At 39.7% G+C, this 21824-nt stretch overlaps 3 protein-coding genes and 1 long non-coding RNA gene across 4 annotated transcripts; all 4 read right to left on the minus strand.

The window, feature by feature from the left end:
• Positions 1–1095: 1095 nt before the first annotated feature.
• LOC118432849 (RING finger protein nhl-1-like) lies at positions 1096–4343 on the minus strand. Its single transcript, XM_035844469.1, has 4 exons — positions 4331–4343; positions 3421–3678; positions 3054–3143; positions 1096–2346 (listed from the first exon to the last, which is right to left on the minus strand). The coding sequence occupies exons 1-4, from the start codon at positions 4341–4343 to the stop codon at positions 1346–1348; spliced, it is 1362 nt and encodes a 453-aa protein (XP_035700362.1). The 3' UTR covers positions 1096–1345.
• A 2567-nt stretch (positions 4344–6910) lies between these two features.
• On the minus strand, positions 6911–8521 carry LOC118403008 (tripartite motif-containing protein 3-like). Its single transcript, XM_035801444.1, has one exon. It carries the CDS (start codon positions 8519–8521, stop codon positions 7304–7306), a length of 1218 nt encoding a protein of 405 aa, XP_035657337.1. The 3' UTR covers positions 6911–7303.
• Positions 8522–8713: 192 nt separating this feature from the next.
• Positions 8714–11864, minus strand: LOC118403872. Its single transcript, XR_004829707.1, has 3 exons — positions 11703–11864; positions 11423–11475; positions 8714–8965 (listed from the first exon to the last, which is right to left on the minus strand). It is a non-coding gene; the product is annotated as an uncharacterized LOC118403872 (long non-coding RNA).
• Positions 11865–14206: 2342 nt separating this feature from the next.
• On the minus strand, positions 14207–17933 carry LOC118403830 (tripartite motif-containing protein 2-like). The gene is made up of 3 exons (XM_035802683.1): positions 17868–17933; positions 17000–17257; positions 14207–16593 (listed from the first exon to the last, which is right to left on the minus strand). Exon 3 carries the CDS (start codon positions 15881–15883, stop codon positions 14507–14509), a length of 1377 nt encoding a protein of 458 aa, XP_035658576.1. The 5' UTR covers positions 15884–16593; positions 17000–17257; positions 17868–17933; the 3' UTR covers positions 14207–14506.
• Positions 17934–21824: the final 3891 nt, after the last annotated feature.

A 21824-nucleotide genomic window follows, 5' to 3' on the forward strand; every position in this document is an offset into this window, starting at 1 on the left:
GGCAGATTCTGCTATCAAGGGTAAGAGGTTCTGTGTTGATGAGAGTATATGAGGTTGCAGCACCACTTTTTAAGAAAAGACTTATCTAATGATGTCTCATGCCTTGAATGCAGTACTTCCAATGTACTTGTTCCTGTAATACATTTATTTGCCTCAACTGACTGTACATTTGTAGATTGATGCATGTAGAAAAGTTGTCTTCAGGCCCAGTTAGGATGATGGTGTGGTACATGTACAAGTCAGGAGGTTTTCATGATTATTAATATGTCTCTACAGGGTGACGCAGACACGTATACCCAAACTTTCAAATTTTATTATTACGAACAGGTGATTTGCGTCAATATGATATCACTCAACGATGATATATATATATATAGTTGGTGTGACAACTTGTTTAACAATAAACTACCATATTCAATCACACTTCAAGCTAATCCTGTTAAGTTCAAGGAAGAGGTGTTACAACACCTGAGGAATGGCCAATAAAACAGTAGTAATGCGCCCTGGGTGGATTGCCCCAACACTAAAGGGTGTTACCCAGTATTTACACAAGAACAAGAACAAGAACAAACAAAACATGAGATACAAAACTGCATGGACTGCAGTTTGCAGTGTCATACTGGTATATAATATGTTTGTAACATAGATGGTGTAAAGCCACTGCATCACTTTTGTTCAACATAAACATTTGCATTATCAAAACACAAACATAAGCTACTGGTTACTATGTACTGTAGGTATAATGTGCTAGATTTGAAATATAAGGTATACGTAGTAGGGCAGGTACCAAGTTTTCTTCTATAGGGCCGGTAAAAAAAGACAAAAGAGTAAAAATCAGCAGACCAGGATTTTAACCAATTAGAAAATGAACACATTATATCAGCAGGCGTCCACATGTTTTGGGGCTTCCTGCTCCAAGAAAATAACAAGAACAAAATAGAGTAGAGTTTATCGTCATTTCAATAAAGTTTGTGCAGTCAAATGTTTATAGAGGCAGTAAGTGTTGTTTACATGAAGATGGGATTTTGAAACGCCAGTGGGAGTTGGGTACCCCACTGAACAGATTCCTATATAGTGAAATGGACCATTGTTTTGAGTATGACGCCAATTCACAAGTTTTCAAGCTTCATGGACAATCAGGTACAGGTTAAGGTCCCGACCTGGACCTGATCCTCTGGACCTGAACCAGACCTGGACATGAATTTTCTGTACCGGTACCCACCCCCACAAGGCAGACAGGTAGTAAAGATTTTTGCTTCTATAATGTTTGATGTTAGTATCATTTTTGCACACAAAAAAGCAGTTTCTGGATTGGCAGTATGTAACATTGCAGTGTGATGTCCAACTAATAACCCTGTGTCCAGACTGATGCGGTGTGATTCCCATACTCAGTCACCACCACATCTCCACCTGGTGACACAGCAACATTACAGGGATACTCCATACCACTTCCAACATGACACAGAAATCTGCCCTGACTGTCAAACATTTTCACACAACCATTTCCACTGTCAGCCACAATGATGTTTCCCATCCCATCAACACAAATGCCCTGGAAGTAGAATCCATACATCCCCACATCAGAACCATCTTGTTTGAATACTTGAAGTCGACCATTCTTCCCATCATACTCTGTAACAATCACCTGTTTTGTTGCCATAGATACAGTTATGCTATGGAGGTAATCAACTGGTAGAAAATCCATTTTGCCCAAACAGGTGCCTTCCCTAGGCCTGGAATACTGCTTTACATGATCATCACCCACCACCCACAGGTTGTCATTTCTATCTGCAGCAACATCATTTGGTTCAAGCTTTTCACCAGTTTCCCCTGGCATTGTTGTTGTGAACTCTCTGATATAAGCACCATCCATTGTGAACACCTGAATTCTTTTGTTACCTTTATCAGCAATGTAAACCTCATTGTCCTGTGAGACAGCTACTCCATAAGGCCATTTAAATTCCCCCCTACCTGATCCCCTTCCCCCAAACCTGACTTTCCTCATCCATGGTTGTCCTACCCTAATGGACCTGACATTTATACCTATATCTTTCATTTTTGGCTGTTTGACTTGTTGTGCCTTTGTTCCCTTGGACTTGTCCATGGAATGCTTGCTTGACATGGGGTATTTCTGTTGACTTAAACTCTCCGCTGGTTGCTTGACTGTCAGGAGCTCCTCTATCCTGGCCTCCATGTTCTTGTTGGTCTCCTGAAGTTGCTGGATTTTCTCGTTCTGTTCCAGGATGATTTTCTCTAGCTTGTCATTTTTCTCCTTCAGCATCTTTACCTCTTCCTTTAAAGCATCACTGTTACCAGCCTGTACCCTAGCAGTTGGTTGCGGGAGAACTGGAAGTACAAATTTAGACAGCATTAAAAGAGAGATTTATCTGTCAGCTTTGTCTTTGATGAGTGAGTAACAAGCCAGTGCAGAAAAAAAATTGGTATCTGCTTGCAAATGATAAATGTGTTTTTTTCAACTTATATTGATCACATCATGTAAGGCTGATGCAAAAATGGACTGTTCCAAAGTCACACCTGGGCAAAATTGAAATATTCAAAGTAGGCTTCTACCCAAAGGTGATCTATTGCAAAGTCATGCCAGTCCAAAAGAAGACTTTCCAACACCATATATACAAATGTACTACCAAAATGTTGCCCAAACATATGCCCAAAATCCCTCAATAAATCTTTTATAAGTGTATTTCAAAAACATGAATGGAGTCCTTACACCAAATTTCAGGTCATTTGGCAGCAATAAATGCTATACCAAGGTAGAGGAGGCCAAAATATACTGTTTTGGTTTAAAAATGGCCCCAAAACCTCAGAAAATCATATGGCATGTGTATTAAAAGGCATATGTATTAAAAACTTTTTAGGTCATTTGGCCAAAAAAATAAAGACGAATCAATTTGACAGGAGAAGAAAAAGAAAAGAAGACAGTCATCACGAAGAACAATATAGTTCAAGTCATATTGTGGTACTGGTGAAATATAATGATATGATTTAAACCTACTGATACATGTAGAGAAAACAGTTTCCTTTTTCTGACTTACCTGAGTTGGTCTGGAAGCGTTTTTTTGGCCCTCCAGCCTCCTGGCCTTGAGGAATTTTCCTTTTGTTGTCTTGGACGGGCAATTGATGTTCTGTGAGTTGGACAAAGTCAAATTCATCTGAACATTGATAACAAAATCTTTGTTTCAAGCATCTCTCCAATCAAAGAAATCTCTAACTTTTAAAATGAAATAAACTTTATTCAGTGATGTATATGTACATTTACCATCCTGATGAAACTATTCACAGATGTTTCAAAACTACGACTAGTATGCAACTTAGAATATTGAAAGCCCTGCCATCTACTGGATCAACCAATCAATAAACTAATAATCTTAAATTTTCAAAGTCAAGTTTATCATAACATACCATGATATTTGTCCTTGAGATTGTCCACCACATGTTGTAGCTCTGCAACTTGTAGGGCCTCCATCAGCACATGTATGGTGGCAGCGTTTCCCTCCCGCTTGTACCATTGCTGTAACAGGTCCATACAGCGAGACTTGTCATCCCGGTGTTTGCCATCAATGTTGTCTATGTCCGGTGTCTCAAACCCAAGACACCAAGCCAGGTCCTTCCAGTCTGAGCTCACCTTGTTCTTTATGAAGCAAAAATACCTCCCAGCACCTGCATAGAAACATGTAAATGTGGTATGTGGAAACATTAGCAGACCCTTATATATTATTATGTAAAAAAAATGTTAGCAATAAGCCTTTACTAAGCATTGAATCATAAAAACACTAGCACACGAAATGCTGCTTATTGTTTTTGTCTAAATCAGTATGACTGATTGCGCAAATTTCTGATCTGTAAAATCTTGTACATGCATGTATGTATCTGTTTTTTGGGGGTGATAATTGGGTCACCATAGCTACAAAACAAGGGATGTCCCTGTAGCTACATTGGTAGCAACCTCATCATTACTTTTAAGCTTCCAATTACAATTGAGAGACTCCGGCTCAAATTCTGGGAAGGGTATCTTTGTTGGGGTTGCACTTGTCTGTCAGAAGAGACATATGGGGTTCTGTGTTTGAAGATGAGCCTCAAACATAAAAAATGGGATGAGCAAGCAATACCTGTCTGTAAGAATATACCCTGATACAGAAACAGTAAAAAAACATGCTGTCCTACATAATGTTTGTACCACATACTAATGCACTACAAGGCAACAACAACACCAACAACTTACAAGGGCATCTTTGACATATGGACTAGAACAACTATTGATAGTAGTACTTTTTGTTGAACTTAGAAATTGAGCTATCCTGTATGAACTCACCTTGTTCAGACATATTGCAGACCACTCAGATTCGAAGCTTACATCGAATTTCTCTGTAAAAAACAGCAAAAAATTTCACATTACAATTGTTTACTGGCAAAAAATGCCAGCAAAATCTGTACAGACATTGTTTGGTCATTAAGTGTGACCAAACATTACACAGCTAACAGTACCAGGAAGTGATACTAAAATAGATTTTAGAAGTTACGGAACAAATGTCAAGCTTAATAACTTTGTATTGAAAGAGTTTAGTTGTAGTTTTCAGTCAAACTAATGTAGGCTGATGATATAACTTCCAGCTTACCTTTCCTCAAGACAACAAACTGTTTCCTTGCTATTTGCCTGTCTGAATCATGGTGGTCTTGTCTCCCGGTTCAGTTCAGGATGTCTTTAGTCAGTGACACTTGTTACAGGTCTTCTTATTGGTCACTTTTGTCATTAACAGTAGTCTACTTAAGTGACTTGTCGGTTATTCAGTCTACAGAACTTTGATGATGCCCCTTTCCCTACTTAGAATGTAAACCTGGTGTGTTCAGAAAATACATCTGATTGCAGATAATTGATCAAGAGACTTTTTCTGTCCTGTAAACAGTGGTCTATAAACAACAATTTGGCACCAATCCTGGACCCCCTTGCTGAGTACCTGTGTAGGTTCTGTCACACCTGTATGAATGCACCTGTAAGCCAAAACACGCCCCTCAAGGTGAGGCAGGGTCAAATTTTACAGGTGACTGCCTCTCAGACTGTCAATGTTGTTGTCCAACCGTGGTCATGAGATTTGTGTTTACCCAGAGTTTTTTCTCTTATTTAAGTGTATTTTGGCTACTTAATACTTTAAGCCCCACTTGCTGTATGAATCCTTGAGATACTGTAGTACTTTGAGCCATTTGACATTTTGACATTTTATGTATTTGTACATTTTTAAAAACTACTTGTTAGCTATTATTGTAAGCCCAGTCAGTCTATGATATCTAATGGTTAGTGCTTCATGCTCTTGTGCCTGTAATTTCAATTGTACCAGATAGGTGGCACTTTGTTCTGTCATCAAAAAGTTACAGGTATGGTGGGAAATACAAAATTTTGGCGTAGGCAAGGCTAGCTATGAGCTGTTATACACATGTATAGGGAAATCTGATGGCTATCCATATAAATAAGGACAAACATATGCAGCTATGGTCATCAAGCTCAGGCGATCTTTGCGAGAAACACTGTAATCAATAGTGTGATTCAGTTTGGGAGCACAGCTTTTCAAGACTTTTTATGTCTGTAATTGGCCTCAGATATATTCTATATATGGGGTACAGGGTTTGCATTGCATTTGGAAGGTCGGGAGTTGAAACTACTGGGTCATACCAAAAATTTGAAAAATGGCACATACTGCATTCCCTGCTTCAGCAGTGCTTGTAGTATTAGCACTCAGCACTTTCAGGAGAGAGTCTGGGAGTTGAATACACCACTACCAATATTAATGGACTATACTTAGTAGTCCCTTGCTTTGCTGTGGTGGCTTGTGTGGCCCAAGGGCTTTAGAGACAGAGATTTGCACTGCTCCATATGCACTGCAAGTTGTGGGAAGAAGCACATCTTTACTACGGGTAGAGTTACTGTCAGTTAATCTATGTGAGACAGTTTTGTGGTTAATCCTTATATCTTTATTATAGCTGTTAGAATTAATCATATCTAAAAAGGCATTCAGTTCAAATCTTTATTTGACAACTTTCAGACAAAACAACCTTTGCAACAAACAAATCCTCACACACTGCATGGACTATATACTGTATGCGCAGAGGAACATCTGCAATATGTACAGTTAGCTCCAATTTAACATGCACTAATCTGTATGAATACAGGTCAGGTATTCTGATTCCTACTGAGAGAATTGTGAAGGATGTGAATGGCTTAGACAGGTAGGATAAGCATAGCCTCCTTCTCAGACTTCTAACAGGCTGTAAGTTGGCTGTTGTTATACTGATGTTGTACTGCTGTTCACGATTTTCATGCCTGCCTAGTCCCTTGACTTCCAGGTTGTTGGGAGGACAAGGTACATGCAGTTTCTCCTAAAGTAGCTGGATTTTCTCGTTCTGTTCTAGGATGATTTTCTCCAATCTCTCATTTTTCTCTTTCATTGCCTGACAATGCGATTTTCAACATTGACTTATAAAGGTTCTCTAAAGTCTACTGCCAGAAGAGAGAGTCTGTGAAGGATGGCGAGGATCTGCATAAGCCTTAAACTATGTGTAATGATTGGTGCATATTTGAGCTGCTGTATTACTTTTATTAAACTTATTAGTATGGAGATGTACACTTTTAAATACATACAAGACTAAGTATGTATACATCTGTAATAAGGGGTGTGGTAGGTGGTAGCTGGTCTCTATGGTGTCCCTTACATGGAGTTTGTGCGATTAGCTGTCTTAGAGCTTCTCGCTATGGTTGATGCTTGTATTGTTCCCTCTCTCTCTCTGACTCTCTCTCTAGCTCTCAGTACAGAAATGCTGCTCTACAATTTATATGTTTCCTTATCTATTAGTGAAAGTTACATTCTTCTCTGTCTTAATCATGATGGAAAGCCCCCCCCCCCCCCACTGTGTCCCAAATATGGTGATGTCCTTGTTCAGTGACCACAGAGTCTGCTTACTGACCATAGAGAGCCTTGCTCACCACTGGCAGAATGGTGATTAAGACTCTGGGCTCATTACTCACAAAAAAAATGCAATGTTCCTTCTACCATCTCAGAACTTAGTGAGAGTGACTGTAAGCAACTAGTATTTACAAAGTTGGTACCATTAAAGATACAAACAGGGAGACAGTTGATGTATTTTCTTCATTCCATAACAAAGCAGCAAATGCATTGATTATAAGCCAAACATTGTATGAAATACTCGATTATCATCTGAAGTCTGGAAAACAACAAATGTGATTTTAATTGCCAGATTTTATTATAGCATGAACATTACCTTCTACTGTACAGTACTAACCCTGTGTCCAGACTGATACAGTATTATTGACATAATCAGTCACCACCACATCTCCACCTGGTGACATAGCAACACCCCTAGGATAACCACTTTCAATGTGACACAGAAATCTGCCCTGGCTGTCAAACATTTTCACACAACCATTTCTGGATCCAGTGTCAGCCACAATGATGTTTCCCATCCCATCAATACAAATGCCCTCAGGATATTTCAGCTGACTTTCATCAGATCCCTCACTCCCAAACTTGAACTTGAAGTTCCCTTCTCTGCCCAGGACATGGACACAGTGATTGTTGATATCAGTGACCAGAATGTTCCCCTCCCCATCCACAGTGACATATTGTGGGCACCAAGTCTCTGGTGACCTATGACCAGAACCATATGTACCCAAGTCAGAACCATCTTGATAAAATACTCTAAGTTGACAACTCTGCCCGTCTGTGACAATCACCTGTTCTGTTGCCATAGCTATGGCTATGCCACTGAGGTTTGTCACATGTCGAAGATCTATTTTTCCCAAATAAGTGCCTTCACTGGAATACTGCACTACATGACCATGACCCACCACCCACAGGTTGCCATTTCTATCTACAGCAACATCATGTGGGTTTAACTCTTCACCAGTTTCCCCTGGCAGAGTTGTTGTGAACTCTCTGATATAAACACCATCCATTGTGAACACCTGGATTCTGCTGTTATCCCAATCAGCAATGTAAACCTCATTGTCCTGTGAGACAGCTACTCCAAAAGGACCTCTGAATTTCCCCTTTCCTGATCCCCCTCCCCCAAACCTGACTTTCCTTACCCATGGTTGTCCTACCCTTATGGACCTGACATTTATACCTATATCTTTCCTTTTAGGCAGAACCACTGACTGTTTATTTGCTGCTTCCAATTGCAAGTTTTCCAACTTGATTTTCTGCCGATTCATAGGCTCCCTGAGTGCCCTGAAAGGTATATCTTTCCTTTTGGGCTGAACCACTGACTGATTGACTTGTGCTGTATTTGTTGCCTTGGACTTATCTATAGAATGTTTGTATGACATGGGGTGTAACAGATCTTTCTGCCGATTTAAACTCTCCACCGGTTGCTTGGCAGTCATCAGCTCCTCTATCCTGGCTTCCATTTTCTTGTTAAACTCCTGAAGTTGCTGGATTTTTTCGTTCTGTTCCAGGATGATTTTCTCCAATTTCTCATTTTTCTCTGTCACCATCTTTACCTTTTCCCTTATGGCATCAGAGTGCCCAGCCTGTTTGCTAGCAGTTGGTTGCAGGGGAACTGGAAGTAGACAAAAATGAGAGATTAATTTGTGCTTTGAAGTTTGATGAGGAAAAATCTGGTTGCAACTGATTTTTGGTTCTGTTTTTTTCAACTGAATCATATCAAGTAAGGCACATACCTGGATATTTGTCCTTCAGACTGTCCACCACATGTTGTAGCTCTGCATCTTGTAGGGCCTCCATCAGCACATGTATGGTGGCAGCGTTTCCCTTCTGCTGGTACCATTGCTGTAACAGGTCCATACAGCGAGACTTGTCATCCCGGTGTTTGCCATCAATGTTGTCTATGTCTGGTGTCTCAAACCCAAGACACCAAGCCAGGTCCTTCCAGTCTGAGCTCACCTTGTTCTTTATGAAGCAAAAATACCTTCCAACCCCTGCAAGAAAAAATTTAGCATGGTGCAACATTAGCAGACCGTTATATATTATGATTCTATATGCATACAATGCAATACAATTTTATCAAGAAAAGATTTGAGCCATAATCCATTACTAAGCTCGACCTCCATGAAAAGCGGCCCGTAGGCCGATGGAGTATTTCTCGAGTTGAAATAAAGGCACAAACAAACAAGCATTCCAAGAACATTATTCACAGAAACACCAACACTCATTACACTATTTCTGATCTGTAAAATCTTGTACACGCATGTATGTGTCACAGGGGAGATTGGAATCCAGGGGGATTCGGAATCCTCCTAGGGGAGATTGGAATTCCAATCTCCCCTAGGGGAGATCAGAATTCCAATCTCTCCTAGGGGAATCTGGAATTCTCCTAGGGGAAATTGGAATTCCAATCTCCCCTAGGAGAGATTGGAATCATTCTGGCTTGGGAGATGGAAATGAGCTCTTATGTATCGAGTCACTAACTTATAATGACATATGCAAATCTAGCTGATTTACATATTGGTGTCATTTGCATATGACCATAATGGGTTAGTGACTCAATGTTCTCAACCAGTTTTTCCCCTTTTTTTTGGAATTGTTGCTTTTGGTCTTGTTTTTTCTGCCAGTTTCTTCGTATGAAATTGAGTATAATGTTACTTGTCAAATGACTCAGTCTATTTTCTAAAACAATTTCATTATCTGAATTTCTGGTAAAATCAAAGATTGTCTTGGTACAATTCTGGATTCTCCTCTATTACTAAATGTTTGAAAATGTTAAGTTTAATGAGCTATTGTATAGAATAAGTTCCTATTTTACACTATAGAGAAGTATTCTTAACCTTTAATTGTCAGAAAAAATGTTAGATATGAAGCGTAAGATATGATGATTTATTGTTAGAAAAATGATAGATCCTTTGTTGCATTGTTCAAAACTTTGAAGCCACTCCTGGTAGATTCAAAGAATGTCCTGGTACAATTCCAATCTCCCCTAGGGGGATTCCGGATTCTCCTAGGAGAGATTGGAATCCCAGTAGAACTCCAGAGGAATTCCAATCTCTCCTAGGGGAGATTGGAATTCCAATCTCCCCTAGGAGAATTCCAGATTCCCCTAGGAGAGATTAGAATTCCGATCTCCCCTAGGGGAGATCGGAGAGATTAGAATTCCGATCTCCCCTAGGGGAGATCGGAATTCCAATCTCCCCTAGGGGGATTCCGAATTGCCCTGGATTCCAATCTCCCCTGTGACATATGCATGTGTTTTTTTTTTGGGGGGGGGGGGTAAATGGGTAACTACAGCTGCAAAACCAGGGATGTCGCTGTAGCTTTAATCAGTATGTTAAGCTTCCAATTATAATTAGTCGGTAACCCCGGCTCAAATTCTGGGAAGGGTCTTTGTTGGGGTTGCACTCGCAAGATGTGCCTTAAACATGTAAAATGGGATGGGCAAGCAATGTATACCTGTCTGTAAGAATATATCCTGCTACAGAAACAGTAAAGAACAAGAGTTCGTAGACCTCATATCTCCATGAAATAGTCCGATTATGCAAATTACTTCCACATTTACATAATCTACGATTGGTTATGTACACCTTTAAATAACTTATGCCGGTCCCAATGTTGATTGTCCAATAATATACCAACAAGAAGAATCATAGCACTTTTATATTAATTATGCAAATTATGATCAAATTTGCATAAATGTTATCTGCTAATGTTCCACCAGCCACAAACTACATATATTACAGGTATTTGAGTCCTATAATGGAAAACACTACAAATATAGATTTCCCTCATTAATTATGCAAATTAAGTGCCAGTTTGCATAATTTGCACTTTAGGATGTACATCTCTGTCAAAACTACCTACATACCAAACATCATCTAAATTTGTCGTTCCCTTGTTCAGTTATCCTCCTAAGAAGATTTTGAAAAAAATGCCCCTGCAGTTCCAGCGCAACCTGCTAGGGGACCCAAACATACACCACCTATTCCTTACGTCATTAGCTATCTGCCACCAAAAAATCAAGACCACAGCACATCCAGTTCAAAAGATACAAAAAAACGAATTTTTGCTGCAGTACCAAGGTCACATACCAGGGGGCCCAAAATTGACCTTGACCTTTGTCTTCCTAACACCTACTTACATACCAAATATCATCGCAATCCATCCAGAGGTTCTTGAGTTATGCTGACCACAAATATCCAGAAACACAAACACACACACAGACACACAGACACACAGACACACCCAAAACTATATCTCCATTTTTCATGGAGATAGATATGCTGATGTATGTGCCACTACTATAATGCACTACAAGGCAACAACAACAACAACAACTTATATTATACAAGGGCAGCTCTGACACTTGGACTAGAACAACTATTGATAGTAGTACATTCAGTTATCTTTGTTAAGCTTAAAATTTGAGCTATCCTGTATGAACTCACCTTGTCCAGACATATTGCAGACCACTCAGATTCAGAGCTTACATCAAATTTCTCTGTAAAAAAAAACAGCAAAACATTTCACATTACAAAAGCTGTACAGACGTTGTTTGCTCATTGGGTGTGACCAAACATTACACAGCTAACAGTACCAGGAAGTGACACTAAAATAGATTTTAGAAGTTACGGAACAAACGTCAAGCTTAATAACTTTGTATTGAAAGAGTTTAGTTGTAGTTTTCAGTCAAACTAATGTAGGCTGATAATATAACTTCCAGCTTACCTTTCCTCAAGACAAAAAAAAACTGTTTCCTTGGCTGCCTGTCTGAATCATGGCGGTCTTGTCTCCCAGTTCAGTTCAGGGTGTCTTTAGTCAGACTTCTTCTGTTCTGTTGAATAGTGGTTTATTCAGCACCAATTATGGACCCCCTTGCTAAATACCTGGTGTAGGCTCTGTCACACCTGTATGAATGCACCTGTTAGGCAAAACACGCCCCTCAAGGTGAGGCAGGGTCAAATTTTACAGGTGACTGCCTCTGTCAATGTTGTTGTCCAACCATGGACATGAGATTTGTGTTTAACCATTTTTTCACCCTTCATTTAAGTGTATTTTGACTAATTAATACTCTAATCCCCGCTCGCTTTATGAATACATGAGGTACTTTGAGCCATTTGACATTTTGACATTTATGTATTTGCATATTTTTAAAAACTGTATGCCTTGTCAGCCTCTTGTTAGTGCGTCTTGCTCTTGTTCCTGTAATTCCAATTGTAACAGATAGGTGTCACTTTCTGCTGTCATCAAAAAGTTACAGGTATGGCGGGAAAGACAGAATTTTGGCACAGGCAAGGCTAGCTATGAGCTGTTATATAGGGAAATCCGATGGCTATCCATATAAGGACAAACATATGCAGCTATGGTCATCAAACTCAGGTGATCTTTGCGAGAAACACTCTTAGACAATGGTCTGATTCAGTTTGGGAGAACAGCTTTTCCAGACTTTGTATGTCTGCAGTTGGCCTCAACTACATTCTATGGGGTACAGTATGAGGTACACTGTTTATGTTTTGTTCAGAAAGTTGGGAGTTGATACTACTGGGTCATACCAAAAACTTATAATGGTACATACTGCATTCCCTACTTATAAGTTAAATTATTTTTAGGCACTTTCAGGAAAGAGTCTGGGAGTTGAACACACAACGCTACCAGTGGACTACTTTTAGCCCCGTCTTGCTGTAGTGGCGTGTGTGGCCGAAGGGCTTCAGAAACAGAGATTTTCACTGCTCCGTATGCACTAAAAGTAGTGGGAAGAGTCACTTCTTTACTACAGGTACATGTAGAATTACTGTCAGTTAATCTACGTGAGACAGTTTTGAGTATAATCCTGATATCTTTATTGTAGCTGATAGAATAAATCATATCTGAAAAGGCATTCAAATCTTTCAGACAAAACAATGTTTACAGCCAACAAACCTTCACACACTGCATGGGCTACAAATGTACAAAACATGTAGGTACATGTATGTGCAGAAGGGAATCTGCAATATGTACATTTAACATGCACAAATCTTTATGAATGTAGGTCAGTTATTCTGATCCCTACTGAGAGATTTGTAAGGGAATCGTGAGTGATATGGACTGGAAGGGTGAAAACAAGTTTTATGATTTGTGTGATAAATGGTGCATATTTGAACTGCTGTGTAACTTTTGTTCAACATGCATACTTTTACTACAAGGCTAAGTTTATATTATGTCATGTGTGGCTACTCAATAGGAAATACTCGACAATAGACTTGATAACATTACATATATATGACAATGCATTTTGCTTATCCTACTACGAAGTGCTGTACTTATCAACAGCGTACAAACAGCTTAATGTTAGTTCGATGATTCATAAGAATAATTGTGAATAACACAATGGTCAAACATACACAGCTACAAACAGCTTGATGTAAGCAAACGTACACAATACTAGATATGACTTACACATGTACCAGCTCTACTTGGAGCCCATGCCTGTAAGCAGCCCGAGGCATAGTATAAATGGTTTCTGTTGTGTTCAATGGAAAATAACAAGCACACGCATGTAAAGAAGTAAGCCAGTGAGGTGTTGACATTTTGGCACAAAATCACGCTAGTTATCAACGAAAAATCAGTGACACCTCAAGCTTGACGCGGTCATAATGGGCAGGGATTTGGTCCTGTGCAGTGCCAATTTTTGGTGGTCGCAGTCGCGTTGGCCGAGTGGTCGTCTTGAAAAGGTCACTAAATGCGTACGTCAACGGGGAAAATTTTAGGAGGTCGGATTGAAGACCTGTGGTTGCTTGGGCAGGTTTGACTGTACTTGCAAATTGGTACGTAAACAGCAACCAAAGTACCAAGATGCATACAAATCTGTCTTGAGTCTTTTAAGCTGCAAACAACTGGGACCAAAAACAATGTTTCCTGTCAAAGCTTTGCTCCTTCCCAGAGCTAACTACATGTATGTACTCTGAGAGATTATACAAAATGTAACACATACATGTATACTTAAGTAGCAATTGGCCTTTACCCTCTTTGGAACAACATAATATACTAACCCTGTGTCCAGACTGATACAGTGGCAGTGATATCACCACCACATCTCCACCTGGTGACACCTTGAAACCAGCGGACAAACTTGAAATAACTGGTGAATACGTAGGACTTGCTGCGTTTCTTAAATTCATAAATGTATAAACAATGTCTCCAGAGTCCCACACAAGGTCTTTGACCCATATACACTGCATAATAGAGTCGTTTTTGGTCGTTTGTGGTGTTTCTGGGTCGTTTGTGGTCGTTTGTGGTGTTTAGGCAGACCGAAACGAAGGGACCAATGATGTTGTGTATAATTTGCTCCATATCAAGTCGTGAAGGCAGGCGACAGTATTTTTTACACTTCAATGAGAACGAGCATACATTTGTATAGCCAATCATTTGTATGATTAATACTCGATTATTATCTGAAGTCTGGAAAACAACAAAATGTGATTTTAATGGCCAGATTACATTGTGTAATATACTAAGTATATTATAGCATGAAGTTTACCTTCCATGGTACAGCACTAACCCTGTGTCCAGACTGATACAGTGCAATCTTCCCAATCAGTCACTACCACATCTCCACCTGGTGACACAGCAACACCACAGGGACCCTTCATACCACTTCCAATGTTACACCGAAATCTGCCCTGACTGTCAAACATTTTCACACAACAACTTCCACTGTCAGCCACAATGATGTTTCCCATCCCATCAACACAAATTCCACGAGGATATTTCAACTGACTTTCACCATATCCCTCACTCCCAAACTTGAACTTGAAGTTCCCCTCTCTGTCCAAGACATGGACACAGTGATTGCTGGCATCAGTGACCAGAATGTTTCCCTTCCCATCCACAGTGACATACCGTGGCCACCAAGGTGTTGGTGACCTATGACCTGAACCATATATCCCCACATCAGAACCATCTTGTTTAAATACTCGAAGTTGACCATTCTCCCCATCATACTCTGTAACAATCACCTGTTCAGGTTCTGTTGCCATAGCTACAGTTATGCAGCATAAAAACTCAACATGTGGAATATCTATTTTGACCAAACCTGTGCCTTCCCTGGAATACTGCACTACATGATCCTCACCTACCACCCAAAGGTTGCCATTTCCATCTACAGCAACATCCTCAGGTTTTAACGTTTTACTGGTTTCCCCTGGCACAGTTGTTGTGAACTCTCTGATATAAACACCATCCATTGTGAACACCTGGATTCTTTTGTTACTGCGATCAGCAATGTAAACCTCATTGTCCTGTGAGACAGCTACTCCCAAAGGAAATTCCCCCCTGTGATATCCCTCTCCCCCAAACCTGACTTTCCTCACCCATGGTTGTCCCACCCTGATTGGCCTGACATTTGCACCAGAATGTTTCCTTTTTGCCTGAACCACTGACTGTTTGACTTGCCCTGTATTTGTTGCTGCCAACTTATCCATTGCAAGTTTGTCAGACATGGGGTGTTTTGGATCTTTCTGCTGACTTCCCCTCTCCACCGGTTGCTTGGCTGTCAGCAGCTCCTCTATTCTGGCCTCCATGTTCTTGTTGGTCTCTTGAAGTTTCTGAATTTCCCCATTCATTTTTGCCTTCTGTTCCAGGAGGATTTTCTCCTCTTTCTCGTTTTTCTCTTTTAGAATCTTTACCTCCTTCATCAAGGCATCTACTCCCTGCCTGCCAGTCAGCACCTGCCCCTGCATTGTCTGAAGCTGAACTTTTACCTCTTGTTTGGATTTCTCTCTAGTTGTTTGTACGGCTGACTGTACTTGTCTGTACAATGTGGTGTTATCGGCCCTGTCTGTAAAGGGTTGGTCCTCCCTACCAATCACAGCCAGGTCTAGGCCTCTCAGACTGGAATGGTCCACGTGTCTGCTGGGGGGTAGCAGGGTCATTAGGTTGTCGACAGAAGTGGTACGGTCCAGTCCTGTTCAAAAGGAATAATTGAGTAATAGTATGCAGTTCAGTTCATCTTCAGATAGGTAAGACCAAGTGACACCAGTACTAAAAGTACTTGCTGCTCTATAAACATTTACTGTCATATTGAATTTTTGTGCTAAAATTGATCAATCATTAGCAAATATTTTCAGTTCCATTGAAATGAAGTCATCTGTCTGCCAAACAAAAACAAGACATAAGTATAAGTTGCATTTCTCACCTCGCCCCAGTCTGCCTCGTACTCCTACATAGTCTTCATGCTTCACCTGGAGCCTCACGATCAGCTGTGCACCCTTGACCTTGTCCTGTAGGTGTTCTGAGATGAGGATGTGTGAGAGTTGTTGAGACAGGCTGCCCTCCCCCACCCTGTAGTGGTTGTGGTAGAACCTGTCCACATCAGTCTGGCGCAGGAACGTCAAGAGGAAGATGACAGATCCCTTAAGAGCTCTCTTCAACAGAGCCTTGTGCTTTTTAAAGAGTTTTCGTACTTTCCTGTAGCGAACAGGATCATTGAGCACCTCTACAGTAAATAGAGTTCGCTCAACTTCCAGGATTCGCTCTGAGATTTGTTTCCTGATGTCCCCAGTGTGACTCTGATGAGCAGATGTTTGGTTCGCCATGCCCAACTGTACGTGCACTGGAAGGTCTGGATCTGTACAGCACAGTTCTGGAGATAGATACAGAAGGATGAAAAAAATAGTGTCTATGTGAACACCTTTTAACCAAAGTGTTTTGTGCAATCTTGAACTATCTTAGATATGCTTTCCATTTGGAATATTTTGGTGGGAAAATACCATGTTAATCATTATTGAAATGAAATGACTAACATTGCATCTGAACCTGAAAATTTTTATTTTTTGTAGTCTTATGTAATTGATCAAAACAGAAATTTACATGGGGAATGTACATATCATTCATACACTTAACACATTATACATAGACATTGTATGGACTGTACAGCCATCAGATGAACAAATGGAATAGTTTTAAATGACGTTTACTGAGAGTGTAATTGTTTGCTTGCAACTATTGTTTTTTTTATTTATCTGTATCATATCAAGTAAGTCTCATACCATGATATTTGTCCTTCAGACTGTCCACCACATGTTGTAGCTCTGCATCTTGTAGGGCCTCCATCAGCACATGTATGGTGGCAGCGTTTCCCTCCCGCTTGTACCATTGCTGTAACAGGTCCATACAGCGAGACTTGTCATCCCGGTGTTTGCCATCAATGTTGTCTATGTCTGGTGTCTCAAACCCAAGACACCAAGCCAGGTCCTTCCAGTCTGAGCTTACCTTGTTCTTAATGGAGAGGAAATACCTTCCAATACCTGCAAATAAACATGACATGTAGAATGGGGAAACATACTCAGAATGTATATTTAACCAACACAAGAGAGATATCCAACCCGGAAGTTCTGCTGCAGTACCGTAACAGGTCACTAGGGGAGCCAAAATCTAATTGTTTCCATGTCTCATCAATACCTACTCACATACTGATTATCAAATTAGAATACAATTCGTCTAGGCATTCTTGAGTTATGCTGGTCTTCTAAAAAAATGCAAACATACAAACACACAAATGCTACCCAAACATAACCTTCTAGGCAAAAGTAATTATTGTAATGTCATAGAAATACATGGATGTTGAACTCCAAACTGCCAGGCCTTATGCTTGAGATTAAGGCAAGAAGAACTACATAATAACTTCACAAAAAGGTTCAATTTCAAAGAATGTTCAACTCAAATATGTTGAAATATCCTATAACAGTAGACGCCAGTTAATTGCACAATGGATTGCTGCACACTTCTGTTAATTGCACAGAATCCCAAAATAACTTCGTATTATTACACCATGCAGATAATTGCATGAAATACGCTGGCAAATGGGGTGTGGAATTAAGCTGCTTCTACTGTATATAATTGACATGAAGATCTCACCTTGTTTAGACATGTTGCAGTCACACATTTCTCACAACTCTGATTCAAAGCTCACATTGACATGCTCTGAAAAAGAACATGTTTTGCCATTATAATGTTTACTGGCAGCCAGAGCATGACATTAACAGTTCCTTAAAGCTGTACTAGTACAGACAAATCGGTAATGGCCATAGCAGACACTATAAACCATACCTGAAAGTGAAACTAAAATGTTGTTTTTAAACATGACAACCTAGTTTAGCAACTTTGTACTCAAAGATTTTTAGTGTTGCAGTTATACTGAAATCACCTGTAACCTACAGCTTACCTTTCCTATAGACAAAGAATTGTTCCCTTGACTGCTTGTCTGAATCATGGTAGTGTCTCTGGCTTTGAGTCAACGTTCATTTGGACAGTAACACTTGTTACAGGCCTTCTTTTTGGACCCAGTGCTTTTTTTTTCCTGTTCCCTTGACTGACTTCTACAATCATGGCGGCATCTCTGGCTTCAGGGCAAGGTGTGGTTGGACAGTGGTGATTGTTACAGTCTTTTTCATTGGCTATTTTTGCCTTGAACAGTAACTGCTGTCTCTTGTTGTTTTTTCTTGCTACAGACTTTTCATATCCCAAGTTTTCATAATTGAAAACTCAGCCTGGCATATTCACTAAATACAACTGAAGACTTCTGTTTTTGACAATTATGTAAAGCAAAACTACACACCAATTATGGACCCTGTACTGAATACCTGTGCAGGATTCCTTACACCTGAATGCACCTTGAGGTAGAACACGCCCCTCAAGGTGAGACAGGGTCAAGGTTCATCAGTGACAGGCTCTATTATTGTTGTGATCTGACTGTAGTTGTGTGAGATAAGTTGAATCAAAGTTCATTTGGCTCAATTAAAGCCCACTGGCTACATGAATATAGGAGCTTACATTAACTTGCTCTTATAAAAGACACATTTTCACATTTTTTTTTTGCAATTATGTTTATTGGCATTACTAGACAGGCAACATTTCCAAGCAAATGCAGCATATTTCATAATATCTCACCCCATGCAAAAGTGGACTGTTCCAAAAGTGAATATCAAAAGAAAATCAACCCCAGTGTGAGAATGGACTCTTTGTGATGATGATGAACTTCCTTTTAAATTGGACAGGTTCAAAAAACACTTTGCAAAATTGGACTTTGCAGATGATTATCCCAGCCCAAAATTGAATTGCCCCAAGAATGGGCCCTTTCAGTGGTAGCCACATGTAATGTGAACAACTCTCAAAACAACAATTTCTGAATCCCCTGCCCCCCAGTCCAAAATAGATTTCTCAAAAGTTTCCCCCCTCCCTTCCTGGAAAAAAATGGACTCTCCCAGCAACAACCTTATGAAAAGTGGAGCAGTCCAAATATACTTTTGTATCACCCTAGTCTAAAAATGTATTTGAAAAGTCCCCTCTGCAAGAATGGACTCTTTCAGCGCATACCATGTAAAGTAAATAGTATTAGTGATTTGCACCACTGATGAAAGGTATGGGAAGGATTTTAACTTGAGTTCCTGAAAGTGCAGGCCATCTTGACTATGTATTCTTGTTTCTTTATAGCTAGTAGTAATACCGTCTTTAACCATATTGAAAACTGTAGTACATTCGAATTCAGTTCAAATTTTTATTTGACAACTTCCAGACACCAAGAACCTTCATAACAACAACAAGAAAAAACTTCACACACTTAAGTATAACGGGGGCCGCCCTAAGACGGTCCCCGTCGTAAGACGGTACGGATTTTTTGCTGATCTTATTATCCATAAGTACACCGTGTTTGTTGCCACTGACTATGCTAATTACAAAGGTAAATAAACCAAGTCCATGCACACAGCTTTAATTTGCATTCCAAGTATACTTTAACATATTTACTTCATGTTTTTTTAAGAGCGGAATTCTAACAGTAATATTGACAGTGCTGAATCACTGCGGTCACCGGTCTCTGCGTATTGGCGGCTCGTGTCGCTAACTATACGAACTCATCCAACCAGTCACACAACTGCCATGATACACATAAATAAAGCTCCATAAAACACTATGAATATGGGTCCTCAAATGTTTGTTGAGAAGAAAAGCAACCAGAAGGAAGCGACATAAACATTGCCACCATTGTACTCCCAAGGGAGTGTGGCCGTGAAGGTGGCAGACTAGAGAACGCTCCAAAGATTTATTTGACTGTAACAAATGATTCGTGCTGTCTATGAAAATAAGACTTGAAAGAGAGATGTAGATGATATTTTTATATAATCAGACAGAGTTTTGTTGATGTTGGCGTTGTCGTTTTTTTGTAATGGTTTTTTTAGTCGGGCATTCACAATCAGTGCATTCAGCCCATTGACCGTAAAACATCAGCTGGATTGTTCTAGGTAGAGCCTTCCTCATGTGAGACAAGAAGTACATACAGTCACGATTTTACTGTCAAAAGAAAGCTAGAATATCATACTATTAATTTTTTTCTGTGTACTTAGATTTACCACTTACTTCTGAAGAGAGCAAAATATAAAAAAAGCGTACCGAGTTAGGCACACTGTCCAGCGTAGCACAAAGTTGGAAGGTTACATACACGAAATTGTCTCTCAGTGTTTGCCGCTTGTAACACGCAGCGCGAAAGGTTCATGAACCACTTGAATGCATTTCGTATTCAAGTATGTTGTTCAAATCTATGAGTAAAAAATTCAGTCATCAAAATTTGACCACTCTCAGGCAACTAGCGATGGAGCGCCATGAGTTTGAGCGCAAGAAAAAGCGTACCGTGTTGGGGCACCTCCCGTTATAACTCTGCATAAACCACAGGTACTGGTCCGACATCTGAAATATGTGCAGTTAGCTTTAATTCTACATGCCAATATAAAATCCACTTTTACATGCACTATAAAACCTTCAAGGATAGCTGATACAGCTTGCATTTTGGCCTTACAAAGTAATTTGTCAAGGATGTAAATGGTATAGACAGACAGGATGAGCACATGTCTTTTTTATTATGTGGTATAGATGGTCCATATTTAAGCTGTCACTTTAGTTATACAGGAACATCATAGCATAATTACACATGTCTTAGATACTGCTTGCTATTGAACTAAGTAAGGAAAAGTGTGCTTTCTCAATAGGAAATGCAAATCTATACCTTCAAGTACAATTGTCATTGTATATTATAGTTAACATGTTTAATGCAGTCCACTTTACTTACAAAGTATTAAACATATTTACAGCAGCTACATGTACATGCAACTTGATTCTTGATATTGAAAATATTTTGATAGCCAAACCTTGTATGAAATACATTTAATTCTCTTGAAACTCTTAAAAACAATGTTATTTTGAGGGTGAAATTGTATTTGATCTTAGGAAACACAAGGCCTTTACAATTACCTTACATTTGTACATAGTTCAGACTCCTCCGAATAATAGACTCTGTACACTTTGTAACTCCAACCGTATAGAGAATGAAGTCCATTTTATATTAGAGTGTCCTTTATACAATGACATGCGCAACTCTTTTATCAGTGCTCTGAATGTAGTAGATACACGATGTAAAGAGTTAACCAACGACAACCTGTTTGTACATATAATGACAACCACAGACAACTTTGTACAACACAAACTCTGTGAGTTCGTATACACATGTTTCAAGAAAAGGGAAGAGTTATGTAAACGTTAGATATAGTGATAGCTTAGTTGCAGATGTATTGTTTATTCAATTGTAATACTACATGTTATAGTACTTAGTCTTTATAATTAGTATCCCATCATGGGATTTGCTGCATTTAGCCCACATGGGCAGGAACATGCAATAAAGATCATTCATTAAGCCTGTGTCCAGACCGATACATTGTCACCTGCCCAGTCAGTCACCACCACATCTCCACCTGGTGACACAGCTACAGCCCAGGGACTCTTCATACCACTTCCAACATGACACAGAAATCTACCCTGACTGTCAAA

The sequence above is a fragment of the Branchiostoma floridae genome, chromosome 16, assembly GCF_000003815.2.
Source record: "Branchiostoma floridae strain S238N-H82 chromosome 16, Bfl_VNyyK, whole genome shotgun sequence".
Classification (NCBI taxonomy): Eukaryota; Metazoa; Chordata; class Leptocardii; order Amphioxiformes; family Branchiostomatidae; genus Branchiostoma; species Branchiostoma floridae.

Coding starts and splice junctions, on each gene's coding strand:
- LOC118432849 (XM_035844469.1), bottom strand. Junction 3,144..3,420: donor TCTCAAGGACAAATATCATG/GTATGTTATGAT, acceptor TCCAACTCACAG/AACATCAATTGCCCGTCCAA. Junction 2,347..3,053: donor ACGCTTCCAGACCAACTCAG/GTAAGTCAGAAA, acceptor TTGTACTTCCAG/TTCTCCCGCAACCAACTGCT.
- LOC118403830 (XM_035802683.1), bottom strand. CDS start 15,883: ATGACCCTGCTACCCCCCAGCAGACACGTGGACCATTCCAGTCTGAGA.
- LOC118403008 (XM_035801444.1), bottom strand. CDS start 8,521: ATGGTGACAGAGAAAAATGAGAAATTGGAGAAAATCATCCTGGAACAG.